This window comes from Lissotriton vulgaris, chromosome 9, assembly GCF_964263255.1.
Source record: "Lissotriton vulgaris chromosome 9, aLisVul1.2, whole genome shotgun sequence".
NCBI classification, from domain to species: Eukaryota; Metazoa; Chordata; class Amphibia; order Caudata; family Salamandridae; genus Lissotriton; species Lissotriton vulgaris.
In genome coordinates, this window is record NC_141697.1 from 97,737,600 (window position 1) to 97,755,640 (window position 18,041).

Below are 18,041 nucleotides of genomic sequence, written 5' to 3' on the forward strand. Positions count from 1 at the left end.
GGGGGCCAGAAAATGGGGGACCAGGGGCTGGATGAACCACCCGTCAACACCAGCTCGGTCTTATCTGGGTTGAGCTTAAGATGGTTGTGGTTCATCCAGTCTCGGATGTGAATCATGATAGTTTGAAAGTTGGAGACAGAATCGGGGGAAGAGGAGAGGTTGAACACAAGCTGGAGGTCATCCGCATAATTAAATACGGTGACCTCCATTTGTTGCAATGAAAAGATAAGAGGGGAGATGTAGAGATTGAATAAGAGGGGGGAAAGGGAGGAACCTTGGGGAACCCCGCACTGAACGTCACGGAAGTCTGCAGTGAAGTCACCCAGGCGAACAGCCTGGGTGCGATCCCTCAGGAAGGAGGATAACCAGACCAACGCGGTACCCCCGATCCCCGCCGCCCTGACACGGGAAAGTAAGATGGAGTGGTCCACCGTGTCAAAGGCGGCTGAGAGGTCGAGGAGAACCAGGGCCTGAGGTTGGTTGGTATCCATTCCCTCCCTGAGGTTATCAAGGACCGAAAGCACTACCGACTCCGTGGAGTGTGCGGGGCGAAACCCGGCCTGGCGGGGGGCAAGAGCCCCGTTCTTCTCCACGAAAGAACTCAGGGCGTAGGTGACGTGACGCTAGAGTACTTTCGCCAGGAAAGGTAGGAGAGAGATGGGGCGGAAATTGGCTGGGATAGAGGGATCGGCACCAGGCTTTTTCAAGATAGGGACTATTACAGCAGATTTAAGTGAGTTGGGTACCACACCCTGGGATAAGGAACTGTTGAGAAGGTGGAGGGGGGGATCTGGGCAGTTAGAGAAGATATGACGGAGGATATGAGCCGGGCAGGGATCTAGCGGGGACCCTGATTTAACAAGTGGGATTATGGCATTTATTGATTCCTTAGTTAGAGGTGGGAGGGTGGTGAGATGGTCCTTGGGAGGAGGACACTGAGGGTCCACAAAGGTAGGGGAAGGAGGGGGAATATTGGTTTTAATGGTTTCGATTTTTTGAATGAAGAAATTATTTAGGGAGTGACAGAGTTCCAGAGAAGGGGTGGGTTTGAGAGAGGTTCTGTCCGAGAACGCTAGATTGTGAACAATCGAAAAGATTTCCTTCGATTTGCTTTCGGCTGCGAGGATTTTGGAGGAAAAGTAGATGGTTTTTGCCTCAAGGATGTTTTTCTTATATAGGGTCAGGATGTTTATAAACTCTAAACGTAAGGAGGGGCAGTAGTTTTTCCTCCAGGCCCGCTCCGCACGCCGCACCGCCAGTTTAGTGGCTTTAAGATCTTGATTAAACCACTGGTTGGCGTCCTTCTCTCGTTTGGTTGAGACCCGCTTCAGAGGAGCAATGGTATCACAGCCTGCAGAGAGCCATTGGTCAATGGCCGTGACCTGGGAGCAGGTAGATAGGTCTTGGAGGAGGGGAGCGGAGGAAGTGAGTATGGAGGATAGACTGTCAGGGTCTACTCGGCCCCATGCTCGAACCCAGGTGTTTTTGGGGAGCGGGGGCTTGATCGGGGGGTGAATGGGAAGAGAAAAGGAAATCAGGTGATGGTCGGACCAGGTGCAGGGTAAGATTGAAAGGGATTCAACGGGGCAATTGGAGGACCAGATCTGGTCGAGAGTGTGACCTTTGACGTGGGTGGGAGAGTGAATGTGGGAAGTAAAGTTATGTCATGAGCACCGGGGCGCTGTGCGCGCCCCCCGGCACAGCAGGAATATTACCCCAACAGCCAAGGGGTTAACTTAGGGACTGGTGTTCACTATTCTTACTCTTAAAGTGAACTATTTGACAATCTTGCTGCGGGACAGGAAGTGTGAAAGGAAAGGCTGTAGGATGTCATTTTTCGTTACACACTACTAAATGTAAATAAACCTCACATTTCAGAATATATCCGCAGTTAGGAAAGCAAAAACGAACCACAGTTTGCAATTCTGAAGAGTGACGGCAGCAATGATTTTAATACGATCAAATAAATCAAGAGAATTTTACTTGATGTGTAAGGATAAATATTCACTAAAACCTGATTTCTACACATCATTTGTGTGCTATATAGTTTTATCAATACATTTGTATGCCTATTCAAATGTGGTGGCCATTTAAAGGTAAAACATGCTGTCTGTAAATGATGGTGCACTACTGTACGATGTTTTAGTAATATATTTGTGACAGTCTGCTCCAGAATGCACCACCAGCTACATAAATCCTTACCACTTTCCTTCTCAGTACATTTGCTACACTTTGTGTGAAGCTACATTTTTCACAATCCCCCTATCATGAATAACATTGATACCAGCACCCCCATTCTGAAAAAATCTCCTGCACCACTGATGCAAAGCTGCTGAACTAGGTCCCCAATTCCTGTTTCAAAACAAATTCTTGCAAATATTCCCAAGCCAGACTCCAAATGAGCCTTCCAGTATTTTACTACTGCCAGTTTATTTTTACTTCTCAAAGCAATTTCAACAGAGAATGTGCTCACTATACGCAATCATACAAAATCATTCCACTTATGCATTACTTTTTTTTTAAACTTTATTTATCATTTTCATACACAAAGCCATGGTCCATGAGTGCTCACTGCATAATACGTCATTTACAAAAAGGAAGCCATTTGCAAATTAACACCAATACGGAGTAAGCAGCTATTATAACTCAACATCACAAATCTGCCCACCCGCCCTACCCGCCCCGGTACACTCATTCCCACACCTATAGACAGATGGCAAAGCGCCGGGATGCTCTAGGGTAACCGTGCGCTGTACAAAACCGATCTAATAATAATAATAATAATAATGTATTTATAATCTGGGCTAAGTCTTTATGTAACCATGTGTCTTGGATCACCGAAGGCGCTATAATTCCGACTAACCCACTCCTGTGGGGACTATCCCCTGTTCCTGTTGTAAGGCGGAGGGTGAACGTGGTGCAGTCGTATACCCTTTTAGTGGGGCCAGATCAGTGCTTTAAATGGGGAAAAAATAGGGCAGGTACTCATTTAAATGGGGTGAGTGGGCGGGGCTGGGGGCGGGGCTAAGAACAAGACATACCGATACCTATTGACTTTAATACTAGTTGCAGCACATACCAAAACACGTCAAATGTGTTTCTATAAATAAAACAGGTTAATTCATTACACAAAACGTCAGCCAAACGCGGTGATGTTTTAACATTTCCGTGTTATACAATATTTGCAGCTTCCATACTGTTGTTTGCTGTTGCTTGGCACAACACAATATATTCTCGAGCGTGCACATAGAAAAAAATCAAGCAGACGTGCACACACAAAGCATTCCACACATTTCCTTTAATATACCTCCCAACAGTGTATCGAATCTCTCCCTTTCTCTCACTTTTTTCCTCACACAAAAAAGCACTGGCAAACAGACAAACATAGGCCACTCACTCAAAAGAATTAAAGGATTAAAGCCATTTTAACCTCGTCACCTTCCCTTGCTTTCTTAATTGCGCTGTCACCTGGCTGCCTCGATCATATAATATCTTGGGAGAAGAAATGAAATATTTAATTGTTTTGACTGATTATTATTCGAAATGGATTTCGTATGATTTTGTAAAATTTCCAAGTACTGAAGTTGTAATTGATATTTTAGAGAAGATGTTTTCTGTTGAAGGGTTTCCAAAGAAATTAGTGTCCGATAATGGTACACATTTTGTTTAAAAAAGAATGGTAGATTTTTTAAGTAAGCATGATATTAAGCATGCTAAAAGCCCATTGTATTTTCCAGCTGCAAATGGACTGGTTGAGAGAGCTAACACATTTTTCAAGGAGGGGATACAAACAGCTTTATCATCAGGCATGGATGTTAAGAAACATATAAAGCAAAAGGTTTGGAGTTATTTGAACACTCCACATTCAATAACAGGTTTTACACCTTTTTTTCTTATTGAAGGGTAGAGATGCAAATGATATAATAAAACCAGTTTTTGAAAAAAGTTTGTCTACTTTAAAAAAAATAGATGGGCATACTTCTGTGAGATCTATTGATGATTGTGTAAGAGATAATTTTGAATAAAAGTACAAGTTAGGTAATAGGATTTCCCCTCAAGTTAACTGTGAATTTGAAACCGGAGATTGGGTGATTATCAGAAAACCAAAAAAGGTTATAAAAGGTGAATCTAAGTATTCTTTGCCTCAACAGGTCGTTAGAGCTTCTAATTCATCTGTAATGATTAAAAACAAGGGCTGGTGGAACAAAAGTGTAATTATTAAGATTGAACCTTTTCAAAAAGACATTATTTTAAAAAAGGTTGATGGAAAAGGTTATTTGGACAATTCTTCTTTTTTGTGTTATAAAGACATTTTGAATGAAGCTCAACCACTACAAGATTCAGATGTTGTAGAACAACCGCTACAGGATTCACATGTTGGTGAGACAAGTTTTCAATCTTGTAACAGTTTGGAAAGGGGTGAGAACAGTAATTCAAATGAAAATTTGATTTCTTCTGATGGTTTTGCGGAAGGTTTGTTAGAAGAAACTAATGTTTCCTCAAAATCTAGATCTGATTTGAATCAGACTAATGGAAAGAGAAATATTGTTATTCCTGCAAAGTTTAAAGATTATTATTTATATTAATGTTCATACTTTTATTTGCTTTTCTTCTTTTGTTTATGGAAGGGAGATGTTGTATCTGTACCTTTTTAATTACTTTGCTATTCCTCCATGACATATTTACCGTTCTGTGTTCTATGACTGATGTGTGCTGTCGTGTCATTATGTTCTGTTAACTGGACAAGACAGCATCGCTCTATGTTGTCTCTTCTTGTGGGTTTTATTATCCTGACTTTATTCTTAAATAAACCCTCTTAGTTCAACTCCTGCTTACTATGTTGTCTTGATTGCAACAGCAACACAGCAGGATGGTGAACACCGACGTTATGCAAATGAGCCCCCGCTGAATAGTTCAGCGGGGGCTCAGCTCACCAGTCACGGCTATAGAAGTGCCTTGGCTGTCAGTCCGGTCACCAGCACAAGCAGCCAATGCGCCTACCGTTTATGAGTACCGGCACTCTCCTGGGCAGTAGAGAAGTGCCAGTACTCAAAGTGCGAAAAATAAGAAGTGCCGGTACTCAGCACTGGTGAGTACCAGCCCATTTAAAGCACTGGCCTATATGTCTTTAGGGCGTGAAGATCGTGGCAAGGTGCTAGCATATATAAATTGCTGTTAGTGTTGCAGTACGCTAAGCTATTTAGCCAACTCGCTAATGTCGGTACTGTTTTGTGGTCCCACTTAAGTGCAATCTCTCTTGGCCAGCAGTAGGCTATACATTTCCGTATCTTTCTAGGGAAGTTTTCCACATAGCCCATCAACGCTATCTCAGGAGTGGGTGTAATCTCCAATTCTACCATTTTACCAAGTGTCCGAAAAACCGCTGCCCAATAGGTTTTAATTTTAACACAATTCCACGTGAGGTGCGCGAAATCAGCATGCAGAGCCCCACACTTTAAGCAACAATGGGGCCTTTCCGGGACAAGCCTATGTGTTTTCTTGGAAGTGATGTAGCTCACTTCTGCATGACTTTCACACACATTGATAAATATGTTTGTGGTCTATGGAAGAACTGCAGACGTTGAATCTGGCTCACCAGGTTCGAGACCCAGTGTTGGCTCAGGGCAAACCACTTAATCTACTGTGCTTAAAGTACAATGAGTCTGACCTTATGTTCTGTAATCTGGTGCTTGTGTTCAAATGCCTTTAGTCAGTGTTTGCGCTATAATTTTTTGGGAATATATATATATAGATAGATAGATAGATACTAAATGCGCACAACTGGACCTTGTTTTTAACTCAAAAGTGCATATGATGTCTTATCCCATACTGTGCTGTTTTTTCAGATTTGTGAAAATCCCCGTTACCAACTCTAAGATTACTCAGAAACTTTGTTATTTTAGTGAACTGATGCCACAGGGCAGGGCCCCACTCTGAAAAGTGTTCCAGCTCCAGTGTAATTCACCTACTTCCTTTTTTATGAGCGGTTCAAAATCTTGGCCACAGTCCAATAATTACATATTCACGGTAGAGGTAAAGGTTGTGACCTGTGTAAACAATTGCTGTTAGAGAGGAACACACAAAATCGTAGAGAGAATGGTATTTTGGTAATTCACAGCATTTTTAAAAGCATGCCTACTAACTTAAGTTTATAAAACCACCCCTGCCTCATGTGAATTAAAGCTAGATGGGTCACGAAAATGTGTTTTTCTAAAGAAAATGGGTCGTGGATAAAAAGTTTTGGAAGCAGTGTTTGATTGTTATGTAGGGCATATTAGCATGTGTAGCTCAGCCGAAGGAGGTAGGTGCTGTCTGGCTTACTGCCCAATAAAGCGATCTTTTGTGCATACAAAGGGGAGGAATTTCAAACTAAGTTCCTTCCCACAATTTATTTCATATGATTAAAGCGTGGGGAGTGTGGAAAGTGTATTTGTTTGGTACAGGCTTGCCATATATGTCCGGGGTTTTTAGGTATTCTAGATTACCATGCTTCAGTAACTGCTCGGCTCTACTGTGGGGTGGTTTGGGTTATTTTTACCAAAACAAAATTAAGCAGATGAAAGCGTTATTTGTAAGATGTGTCCAATGCTTTGTGCATAGCTACAACATGGCCAAATGTCCCCTCATCTTGTTATTCAGGTCACAGTCTGTTAATCAGTTCTAATCAGTCCGGACTCACAGTGCCTAACCGGCTAACCCTTGCTATACATTGACCTCTTCAGCCCCCCTCTGCGACTGATCTCCTATTCACATGGTGGGAATCTGTGACGACTACCTCCAGGGGAGAAGGATGGGTTAATGAGTTGTGCCCCTAGTTCTCCCCAAGAGCCTTTATCTCCACAGATTGTCCCAGTCACCTACCGCCCATTGTGCTGTAGCATGGTCAGCGCATTTTGTTTTTGGGTGAAACATGTATGTGTAGGAGGTGGCAGCTTATAGATCTAGATTGTCGCAAGGTTGGTACAAGTGTTCCATCCTAAAGCTGTTTTTCAAAATGGTTCCAGCTTTCTACAGTATAGAACAATGTCACACGATAAGTCTATCGAGAAGGTGAACCATGGTGAGAACTCACGTTACAAGTGAGTAATGTTTTTGTGTGTTTGTAGGAGAGTGCTAGTCTCAGCCTGCTGTCTTTATTTCTTGTCTTCTATATATATTTGTTTTGAATTCCTTCATGGCCGGCTCTCAGCTTGATACTGTGGCTGAATGCATGCACATATCTGTGCATTGTTCTAGCTGGCATCCGCTCTGCATCTGTGTTGTTGCCAGAACGCTACCTGCATGATGAGCATGGCTGACTTGCTTGTTTGAGGACTCCTTGTGCAAAAGCCTAGCGCCTACTTTTGTCAGTGTGTGTTTGCCAGTTAGTATCCTTAGATACTATCTTTTCATTGTGTGTTTCTGGCTCCTACCCACCGGTGAGGCCCCATTTTTTATCATGGGTTTTCCACTGCCAAGTCGTACCTAGAGCTCACCTCCGCTTAATGTCATGGAAGGAGTACGGTTACAGGCAAAAGGCTTCTCTGTTGTCCAGTAACGCACACAAAGGGTCAGCATTCTGAAAATCCTGGGGAGGTCATCAACTCCTGCAAACTTTGATTATGGAGCATGTTTGCTTAGGAGGAACTTGGTTCAAGGTCTGATGGCGTTGCTTGATTTTGACAATCGTTTAAATTTTAGAATAATCTTACCAGTAAAGTCTGCTATGAGATGTGTATTCATTTAAGACAACTTTTAAATATAAGGTTTATATGCCTTGTAAAGTGATCCACATTAGTGTTAGCTGTAGAATGCAAAATAGAGGATTAACTTTTCCATTCGAGTTGGTCACACTTTAAGATAAAGTTGTATTTTCCCCCCACGTTTTGCATTTTAAAATAAGATTGAAACAGCATTTGCAGTCTAGAAAATGTCACTGAGACTTACTCTACTGGTAAAGATCTGTTCATTTAGCATCGAAATGCTGTCTTAAGGCATAAATGCACACCTCAAAAATCAAGGTTTAATCTTTAAACCAAAGTATTGCCTCTGACTTAATAAATTTGACTGGAAATGGCAGATGTAACAATCAAGCCAATTCTAGTTGCAAAAGAACCGAAAGTTGGGAGGCGAAAGATGGGCAAGCCAATGACCAAGTTGAGTCGTTTGGCCCGCAGGTAAGTGAATAGACTATGAAGGAAAATAAAGGCACTAAGTAGTGGAGTGTACAGTCAGGCAGGGAAGCAAGCCCCAAAAGGGTGTCAAGACATTTACTACTGTCAGTGAGATGACGGGGCATCACAAGAAATACCCAGGGACAATTGGTGTGAAAACATTATCTTCTCTATAAAGACCTGCTGGAACCAGAGACCAAGACTGAGGGGGCTCCTGTTTGGTGGGGGTGAAATGTTGGGACTATGGCTGAACTCCGAGCCACATTGGCCCAGTGGAAGAGTGCGGGCCAGACTCACCCTAATTCAAATTAAAATGCAGAATATTTCGTAAACCTTTCTTTTTGCTGAATAGAATTGGAGATATGGTGTTCAGTAAAATGCAGCGCTGATAACTCAAAGGTGCATCTGATTGGCATTCTAAATATGAAGGATGGAACCAACAACGAGTGTCCCCGTTGTCATGCCCAGGAAGCAGATTTACTGGACTTGTTGCTTGTATATTATATGAAGAATGTTGCTTTACATTGTTCACTGTTGTGATTGTTAATGTCTAACTGGGACAACCTCTTCTGATCGATGTATGTAAACATGACTGATTGCTACATAATGTACACCTTTGAAAATGCAATAAAATCTGGTGGATCCGAGTACAAAAGACGTCCCCTTACCCTGGCTGAAGTTTATGTTTTTTAGTCATTGTTCGAATATCCACCTTTTATGACTATAGTTTGGTGGTAGCGGATTTCAGCCTGGTGTTATAAAATATCCAAACAGACCGTGGCCCACAAGCACAGTGCATTTTGTATTTCGTAACAAGATCCACTCAGTAAATTGAGTATGCAACAATAGTAGTACGAGTACCTTTATTTTCACTCCAGCAGCGACAAGGGGCATCAGTTTCATAGAAAAGAAAAAAAAAGTAGATGTGTAAAATTTCAAAATGTATGCTTTGGCAATTATGGTAAGATTGCATTACAATTTTAACTAAAACTTGTCTTTTTTCCGGCAATGGAAAGCAGTGTTATAAGTTAGTGCGTAGATGAGCAGTTTTAAATAAATGTAGGTCCCAGCTCTGGCACCTACACTGTGCAAATATCTCATTAGGATGAGCTACTTTCTAGGCTGAACAATATGTCTGCCATTAGAATGCATTCATAAAAACGAAACCCAAATTGTTATGGATTTTCATTAGGTCATTGGAGCAAAGGAGGAGTATCATTAATGCGTTTTGGGAGTCCACTTGAACTAAATCGGTTCGGCCCCAGAATTAAGACGCCCCATTTATTTCAGTGTCTAGCGCGCATCTTCTGTCTATTTTTCTCTAGTTAAAGCGGTCTACCAGATTGCTCCCCTTTGGATCTGGAGGGCCGTTTTAAACTCAAATTGCAGAAACCGATTTAGTGACCTTTAAACCAGTTTACAATCTCAAACTGGTTTAAAATGTTGTAACGTGGATTGTGGTTTTTGTGACATTTGTAAGTTGCCCTGGTGTGCATTCCATTTCACTGATCAGTGCTGAGTATTTGAACTTGCTGTGTAGAGGAGTTGGTGGTCTTTTGTTAGCACGTAGATGGGAGAGTGCAGGATAATCCTGCTGACTCATTTGTAGAATTGCTAGAAAAGTAACCCAACAAGCTCCAAGTCTCTGTTCCTTACCAAACTTTTGTTTTTGTCCATGCAATAGCTCCACTGTAGGTTGGAAGGGCTCAAAGATGAACTCAGGAGGAATAGAGGCTACGACTCGAGAGTAACTATTACTGATCAAAGGAGTTGCTTCCATTCGCAAACATTGCTTTGCGCTATGAGTTTGAGCTCCTTACTACACTTTGTAAAGATTCTTGACTTTCATTTTCCTTCCTTAGCGCTGTCTGTCCACTAACATTTATCCTCTTAGAAGTTTTCTCTTTTGTCCTTTGGGTTACTTTTCGTTGACGTAGTTTCTCTTTCCTAGATCTCTTTTAGTCTTTTCTTTTTTGTTCATCTTTTTTTGTTAGGACTGTGTTGTCTTTGCTAGCTCCATTCCACAGTTCGCCGAGCCGACTCACTTCATTTGCCGCTGAGCCGGTCATCATTCATCCTCATTTCGTTTTCTGGGAGAAAGCAAAACTTCACCTTCCAAGATGAAAGAACCAGCGTTGCACAATGCATTTATTTTTGGATGTGCCCCAAATCCCTCACTTTCTTTACTTTGGTAGTGAGGGGGTAGTTGCGTTCTTTTTTCTTCAGTGATCCTTTTCTTTGGTTCAGCATTATTTTTTAAGGTTAAGAAAGGGAAAAGGGAGGCTTGCACACTTATTTCAGAACTTAAAGCTGTTCAGATGAGAACCAAAATTGGGGCTGAGGGAAGTACTACTAAGTCTATTTTTTGAAGGGTGGGGTGTTTTTTCAACATTTTGCAGTTTGTGTTTTTTCCTTAGTGAAAGGCAATCATTCACCACCCTAAGTTGCACATTACCCGTCATACAGTGTTCCATTGCAACAAGTAGGTTGTGTCATTGAGTAGAGTCCGGCCTGTTGTGTGATTGTGTATGTTATTTGTGGGCAAGCTTCTGCGAGCAGAGGAAATGAGGCCCGTGCAATAAATCAAACCCATGCCTGTGTCAAGAGTCTCTAAATTTATGAAAAATGAAGTTACATGCAAATTAGCTACAACGCGAATATCAATATTTTTCTGTTTGCAATTTCAACGAAAATGGACCGTGGGGCCAGCTAGCTCACAACCTTGTTACCTCTTATATCAAAGTGAAAGAAAGCTAACTTTTAATCTTTTTTTTTTATTTGGCAACAAAATGTGGCTGAAATAACAGCAAGTGATTAGTATGTAACCCTTGTTGTAGAAGGTGTAATGATCCACGTAGCACACACTTTAAAAGTTCTCTACAACCTTAGACAAGCTACACGTTCTCCAAACAATAACCTGGCAATTTAACTTCTCAATCCAATGATTGCCTCTGTTCCACAATGTAGTTGTGCACTGTTACCACCTTGAACCAACCATTTGGCTTGATCTGAATGCTGCTGCGTCTTTCAATCGCCCCCATTTGGCACAACAACATGGGTGAGATCTAGGACTTTTAGATAATTGTCTAGTTTATAGAAGCTGAAAATAGAACCTAGTGTTCCTGAATTTTTTGCATTTGCCAGTTTCTGTCAAAGGAGGAACTCGCCTGACTTCTTTGGTATGACAGACGCATTGTTGACGACTCGTGTATGTGCACACGGCAGGAATGGCCCATGTCATTGCCATGCAGGTCATATGTATACATAACTCAGAACCCTGGACAGGATGTAGAGATGCCTAACCTTACAATGCTGTGTCTGTACTGACTAACTCCAAAGTCACCAAACAGTCTTAGGTTAGACCAGAGAACTCGCTTCTTATTATTTATCTCTGGCTCAAATTTGAGTTCTTCTCATAAACAATGTAGATTCATTGCCACCCTAATGATTATTCTGATAGAAGATACTCGACAACCCAGACGCTGGATGCAGATTTCTACCTCTGGTCCCATCAAGCTGTTATTTGGTGCTATGATTGGCCCTTTTTGCTGTTCATTCTTTTAACCAGTATATTGGAGAAGGCAAGAAGTGCCAACTGGCGCAAACAAGATGGAAGGGTATCCCCTTCGGTCTCCTCTACCCTATTGGCCCACATGCCTCTGACTTTCAAGCAGAGAGGCACAAATTAGCATTTGTAGTAGACTTGAAGGAGAAATGAGTCACCTTTGCATTGTAACAAATAGGCAAGCTGTATTCTAATGCTAGGGCCACATTTACCCTTCCTTTTTGAGAGTGGGTAATCGGTGCTTTTTGCACTCTGCAGTTGTGTTTTTTCATGATCTCACAATCTCCAAACAAATATTCCTGCCAAGCCCTCCTTGGTAGATGTGTGGTGGAAGGAGTTCAGAAAGTGTTTTGCACATTATACAACCATATATTATTTTGCGGTTATGGTAGCTCGATATAGCTGAACTGCATACATTTTCCTCTTCTAGCAAAGCCTATGAGTACAGCGTCCTGCTGTGGCCTGTGGTGCTAATTAAAGTCACTTGGTGAATCAGTAATTTTGAATCTTTATTCAATCATTTTTCGCAGTAAGAAAACGCATGAATAGATTTTTGTGAATAGTATCCAGTACAAAATATTGCACACATTTTGACTTTTAAACTTCTTCCTATGTGCATTTCTAGAGCTTCTATTCTGAGCAACAAATTGTTTTTGATTCTTAAAGCAAATGTGTTCTTTGCCTTATTGTCTTAAAATGGGACACAGTATGCAGCTGGAAAGATAAGAATGGATGACAAAGAGCTGGCAGAAAATCTATCTCTTGCGCTCTGCCTTTTTTGTTGCGTTGAAGATTTGTCAAGATTTCCCTCAAAGATTGTAAGAGAGCGTCTGACGTGCATGGCTGCAAGTAATCTCCTTCCCTACCACTCAGATCCATGATCTTAAACCTCTGTCTCTAGGTCCCAGGAGCTTGCCCATGAATGTTAGATATTTCACTGTCGCTGTTTGCGCATTGCATCTGACGGTGTCTGTGCCATCTCTTTCTGCAGGTCCAGTCCAGGTGCAGCAGCAAGGAGAACATTCTTAGAGCCAGTAAGTACTGATTTCTGACCTTCAGCTCACCACCAATAAGGTATTGTATTGTAATTGCATTTCTATAGCGCTTACTACCCCTGACGAGAAATGAAAGCGCTTTTTGGTCGAGTAGCACGCTACTCTGGAACCCATAAAGGATTAGTGTTGAATTAGTATAGTGAAGTATGAAAGTAATATGAGTGGTGGATGAGTTAGTCAGTTATTTGGATTCAGAAGGAAGGTAGTTGAAATGTAATAGACTTGTTAACTGTGCATATAATGTACATGTTCATTATGGTTTCTAGGAACTAAGAATCTTTTGTTAGCAGATCTTGACAAGGTATCGCCTCGTAGCATGTATCGTGTTAGAGGAAAACTGCAATTAATAACTTGCGATAGCTGACCCTCCCATGAAGTTAGTGGACTGATATTTAAATCGCATTTACTTGGCTAAAGTCTTGCTAAGATGTTTATGCTGGTGGGTTCATTTCTGGAATTTCTTTCTTCGATTGATTTTAAAAATATGCATTCATTAAAAAATACCTGTATAGTGATGTATTGCTCTTATTTATTGTTGGCTGTAAACCTTTCTGGGGCAACATCAGTCCCAAGTTCTATTAAAATCTTTTCAAATCCTCAGTTTACCCTGGATCCAAAAGTTTGAACAAGCCCTCTACTCTTCTTGCACAAAGCAACTGCATGACGTGTACTATAATGTAGGAGGCAAAAATGGCTTGTGAGGGTGGGATATTAAATTAATTTAATTTCAAATACTTAAGACTTGAAGAGAATGAATTGCAGTTCAGAAAAGGCGGGGAGAATCACAGTGTAGTAGAAACTTTGCGGTTTCTAAATATTGCTTAGTCAGATGGAAATGTTAAATGTTGTTTACAAGCAGTGCCTAAAGGCATATGCGAATACAGTTTGGAAGTCCATGTGTAACATCCCAAGGCTTAGGATTAGCCCTGCAAGGAGAACGCCTCCGGGCTAGAAAAGATTAGGAAATAAGATATGAGCACTGATTAAAAGTTGGGGAAGCAAAATGCCCTTTGATGTAAAATGCCCCTGTCGAGCGGGTGAAAAATTGTATCCGAAACACGTACAGGTAAGACATTGCGGAGAGGGATTGTTTACTTAAGTATTTTCCTAAAAGGGAGCCCTTCTACACCCCTTTAAATCCATAATTGAACCATCTAGGCAGTAGTTCTGTTAGATTTGACAAAATGCAAACATGAATAGATCTGGGGGAGTAAGCATACAATGAGAAGGGCAGAAGCACATGGTGTTGTAAAGTCGTTTTTTCACTGACGTAATCAGCAATGTCAAAAGAGGCCTCCCAGGCACGCCCTTCATTTGGCTGGTCTTGGACTTCTCAGTGTTGGAGCATTCCACGAGGCCCAGCTGAAGGTGAGTAAGGTCCTTAGCAGACTTTGAACCCGTTTGTGAAACCAGTCTCCACCTGCTGATTTTAACAAAACCGCGTGTTTCGGCCTAATCCCAAGTAACTTAATTCCCCCAGTGCCACATGGGTCTAAACTGATTCCTTTTGGCTACATCTTTAAGCTTCTATGTTCCTGCATCGCGCTGTGAAACTGATCCCTTTTTTGTTTTTGAATGATTCTATATTGAAGTAAGGGTGGAAGACATACTGTGGTGGCAGTAACTATGAAGCTACCTGTCCGGGAGGCAGTATCAAACCTCCAACAATTCTAATTTTAGTAGTGGCTGGAAGTAGACTGTTATGAAAAAGCAGATCCGTAGCAGGAGTCTCAACGCCAATAAGGAAGTATCAATAGAAAAACAGAGGAATGGTCTCAGAGAATTATTATTATTATTAAATGGGTTTTATTAAGCGCAGACTACCCGGAGGCCTCGTAGCACTGTATTGTATATTACACTTAGATAGAGGAAATTAGGCCCTTTCCGAAATGATTGGCCGTCCGCCCCAAATCATCATCCAGGCTTCCCTCATCTCATGCCCGGAGAAAGTCTGCATCAGCACTCTGAATACACAATGGTGGCTTGTCCTGCTTAGCATAGCCAGGAGGTTTGGATCCTATGAAAGGAGTTGAAGGCAAAGAGGTCGCAACCCCCAAGAACTCCACTTAATGCATCTTTACTGTTGTGCTTGCTCCTCGCGAGCCACGAAGAATTCAGGATTTCGCACAAGGAAGAAAGCAAAGCTGTCACTTCTGTACTTCATTGCTTGTACTGTTTGGCTTAGTTGAGTTTTTTAGCCATTTGTTTAAAATACGTTTTGGTTTGCTCCTATTTTCTTTGTTCTGCATTACTGGATAAAAACAGGGTGAGTGTAGCAGCGAAATCAGGCAAGCTCATCTCTATGCGCACATACTGAAGGCAGAACTTAAGTGTGAAGACGACGTTCTTCCAGCTATGAGAGCAGGATTATTGTAAAGTCCCTACAGATGCATGTGCAGCGTCACTGCAACATCTGGACTGCTCCCCTCAACTTGAAATACAGTCAACATTCCACTTGGCCCAGTTTTTGCATCTTTGAGCCTCTTTTTCACTCACATAAAGCTCAGCATCACTGCCAAGACTGCGGGTTGCATGTGAAAGAAGCACTTCTCTTGAATATTGATGTTTCAGGAGCAGAGGAATGACTCGATGCCTAATCAGAACATGTGTCCTGGAGAAGACGCTGATATTCCTGCAGAGCTCTTTCCTATAGGTGCTGTATGTTCCCCATCGGTCTAGATTTGGCGTGAAATTCATCCAAGAGTCTAAGTCCTTTTATAAACCCATCATTCACTCAGAAATGTAACTTACTCTGGACATGGGGACTGTAAGAAATTCTCTTTGAAGAGTAAGGCAGGGGAGTGCCTGGAGCCTTTTATATGTGCTCCTGCTGAGCCTCCAAATGTGCCTTAAAGTATCAATTTCTGTCCCTTTAGTAGCATGGGCCAATCTTAGGACTTACTCGTAGAAAGGTGCAAGGATAAATACATCAAATAATAGTTCACTAGCATTAAGAAGTACGGGCTAAAGTAGTTACTTATTAGCTAAATCCTAGGTAAACATCAGGGTCAGTAAAATGGAGACAACTGACCCTGTTACTGCAATCAGATGTAAGTGTATGGCAAACAATAGGACGGTCATACAATCGTTTAGGTGTTGCTGTGGGCATCTTTAGCAGGCCATTGTCAAAGCCCTCGTATTTTGAGTATACATAATCAGGCTAGAGTTTGAAGTTTGGCCAAACTTTCATCGCAGGAAGGTGGAATCCCTTTGTAAGCGTGTGCTCAATAGATTGTGAAAGAGGTCCTGGTGATTGTGAGGAGGAAGCTTAACAGTGGGTACCAAAAGAGTTCTAAAAGGAATATCCACAGTTCTGGAGACTTTGTGAATGGTCTTTATTAGAAATATAGTTACTCTACAGCAGGGCCGGTTCTAGGATTTGCGTGGCCCTGGGCCAAAAGGGAATGTGCGAAACCCCTCTAATTTATGTAAGTGACCCCTTGCAAGGAGATTATTCAGACACACTGTGGGACGCCCATTGTCCAGCATTTTAGCGCCCCCACAGTTTTAACTTTTAGCCCACAAGCAATTCTCACACCTTCAGTCCAATAGGTGTGAGAATTGCTTGTGGGCTAAAAGTTCAAACTGGGGGGCGCTAAAATGCTGGACAATGGGTGTCTCTGAATGGTCTCCTTGCAATTGGGACATGAGGAAGTGTCTCCCTCTCCTAGGCCTCCAGACACCATCCCTGAGAGGCCTGGGGAGGAGGGCCCCTCCCGTGGACCTTAATTGCAAGGCAACACCTTTCCTTGCCGGGGAAACAAGAGGACACACCACCAGTGCGAGGCCCCATGCTGGTGGGCTGAGTGCGAGGCCCTGGGAGGCTGCCCACGTTGCCCATGCCTAGTACCGGCCCTGCTCTACAGGATAGATTCCAAGGGTAAACAAGAATTTGGTGCACCTCTTTGAAGCAAGTCAGAGTAGATAATTTGCACATGCAGAACTCTTTGAAAATGCTATTTTTGATGCGGAAGAGAACCCGAGGCGAGAAATAGAGGGATAAGATAGTGTGTATATATACACAAAAATACAAACCTTTTAAAAGATTTACTTATTTGGGACTGCTTGGATTTGTAATCGAAAAGCCATTCTTAATGTAGTCTTTTGTATGGTTCTCTTGTTTGGGTTTGCCAGCTGTTTTTCTTTTAAGAGCTCACTCCTTTTTGTTTGGAAGATGAAACACAAAAGTATGTCACTCTTACCATCATGTTTCCCTCACCACGACACGTTTGGACCTCCCTGTAATCTAAAATAACCACAGGGAGAGAAGATCGCCATTGGTAGTCCTCATGAGTATGTTGTATGGGCTCTGATTGTTTCTGTAGTGCATTGAAGAACTTGGGACCTGGTAGACTGTCATGTCATGGCTGGTTATTGTACCATGGGAGCAGCAACAGGCACTGACAACTTGAGTTACCCAGGGGAGCCCAGTTCTCCAGTAAGAAATCCAAATCAGTGCAGGGCTGAATGACTTTAATATTTGGGGCCTGTGGTGAACAGAGAAGTTGGGGACTGCAGTTGATACTGATGCACTGCGAAGACCACCTTATGTCCTCTGTCTTTTTACTGGCTGTGTACAGCATTTATGCAAATGGTAAATCTTAATATTTTGACATTTATAGCTCATCTATCTTCCATTGAAGGCAGGGTGAACTAGCTGCAACAATTCCAAAAAATCCCAAACGTACTGGCCTTTTTAGCATCGCTGGGTGGAGTTTTTAAAAAGTAGCAAACCTCTCCAGGACAAGTTCCCACAAGCTGTATCCAAGGCTCTTAAATTCCTCTCAGCCCAAACTTACCGACATTCAACTTTGTGGGGCAAGAAAGCTCCTTAACAGCAACAGTACAAAACCCAACTGGGAAAAGTCGCTCTCCATTTCTGATGGCCTTGTGTCACACTTTGGGCATGGAGAGATGCTTTTTGCTTTATAGGGCTAATTTGACTGAATCTTTTTCTCCGAAACAAGACTTTGTTTGGTACAGCCTAACCTGGCACCTATTTCAAACTGAATAACTTTTCTATCAAGATCCCTCTAAAAAGACACTTCTTTTTCACAATAATAATTCTTCCCAAAACCTTGCATTGAGTTACGTAGAATCCGTTATTACCAGCATGTTTTTTTTACTTTCACTCAAATTATGAACCCCATTTTAACTATTTTTTTGTTTTTGTTTTTTTGTACCGAATACATTGTTTTTACTTTTGTGAACTGGATTTGTGCCATGTATTCTTTATCGCTATTTGACTTTTTGCTACTTGGCCCCACT

The 18,041-nt window shown here is 42.0% G+C and overlaps 1 protein-coding gene across 10 annotated transcripts in view; it reads left to right on the plus strand.

Moving 5' to 3' along the window:
• GPHN (gephyrin) overlaps positions 1 to 18,041 on the plus strand; it is a 2,075,463-nt gene that overhangs the window by 1,892,026 nt on the left and 165,396 nt on the right. For all 10 annotated transcript variants that reach the window (XM_086937114.1, XM_086937115.1, XM_086937116.1 and 7 more), the window contains one exon: positions 12,710 to 12,752. In XM_086937114.1, coding sequence (XP_086793240.1) covers positions 12,710 to 12,752 — 43 coding nt within the window. The remainder of the gene's footprint in view (positions 1 to 12,709; positions 12,753 to 18,041) is intronic.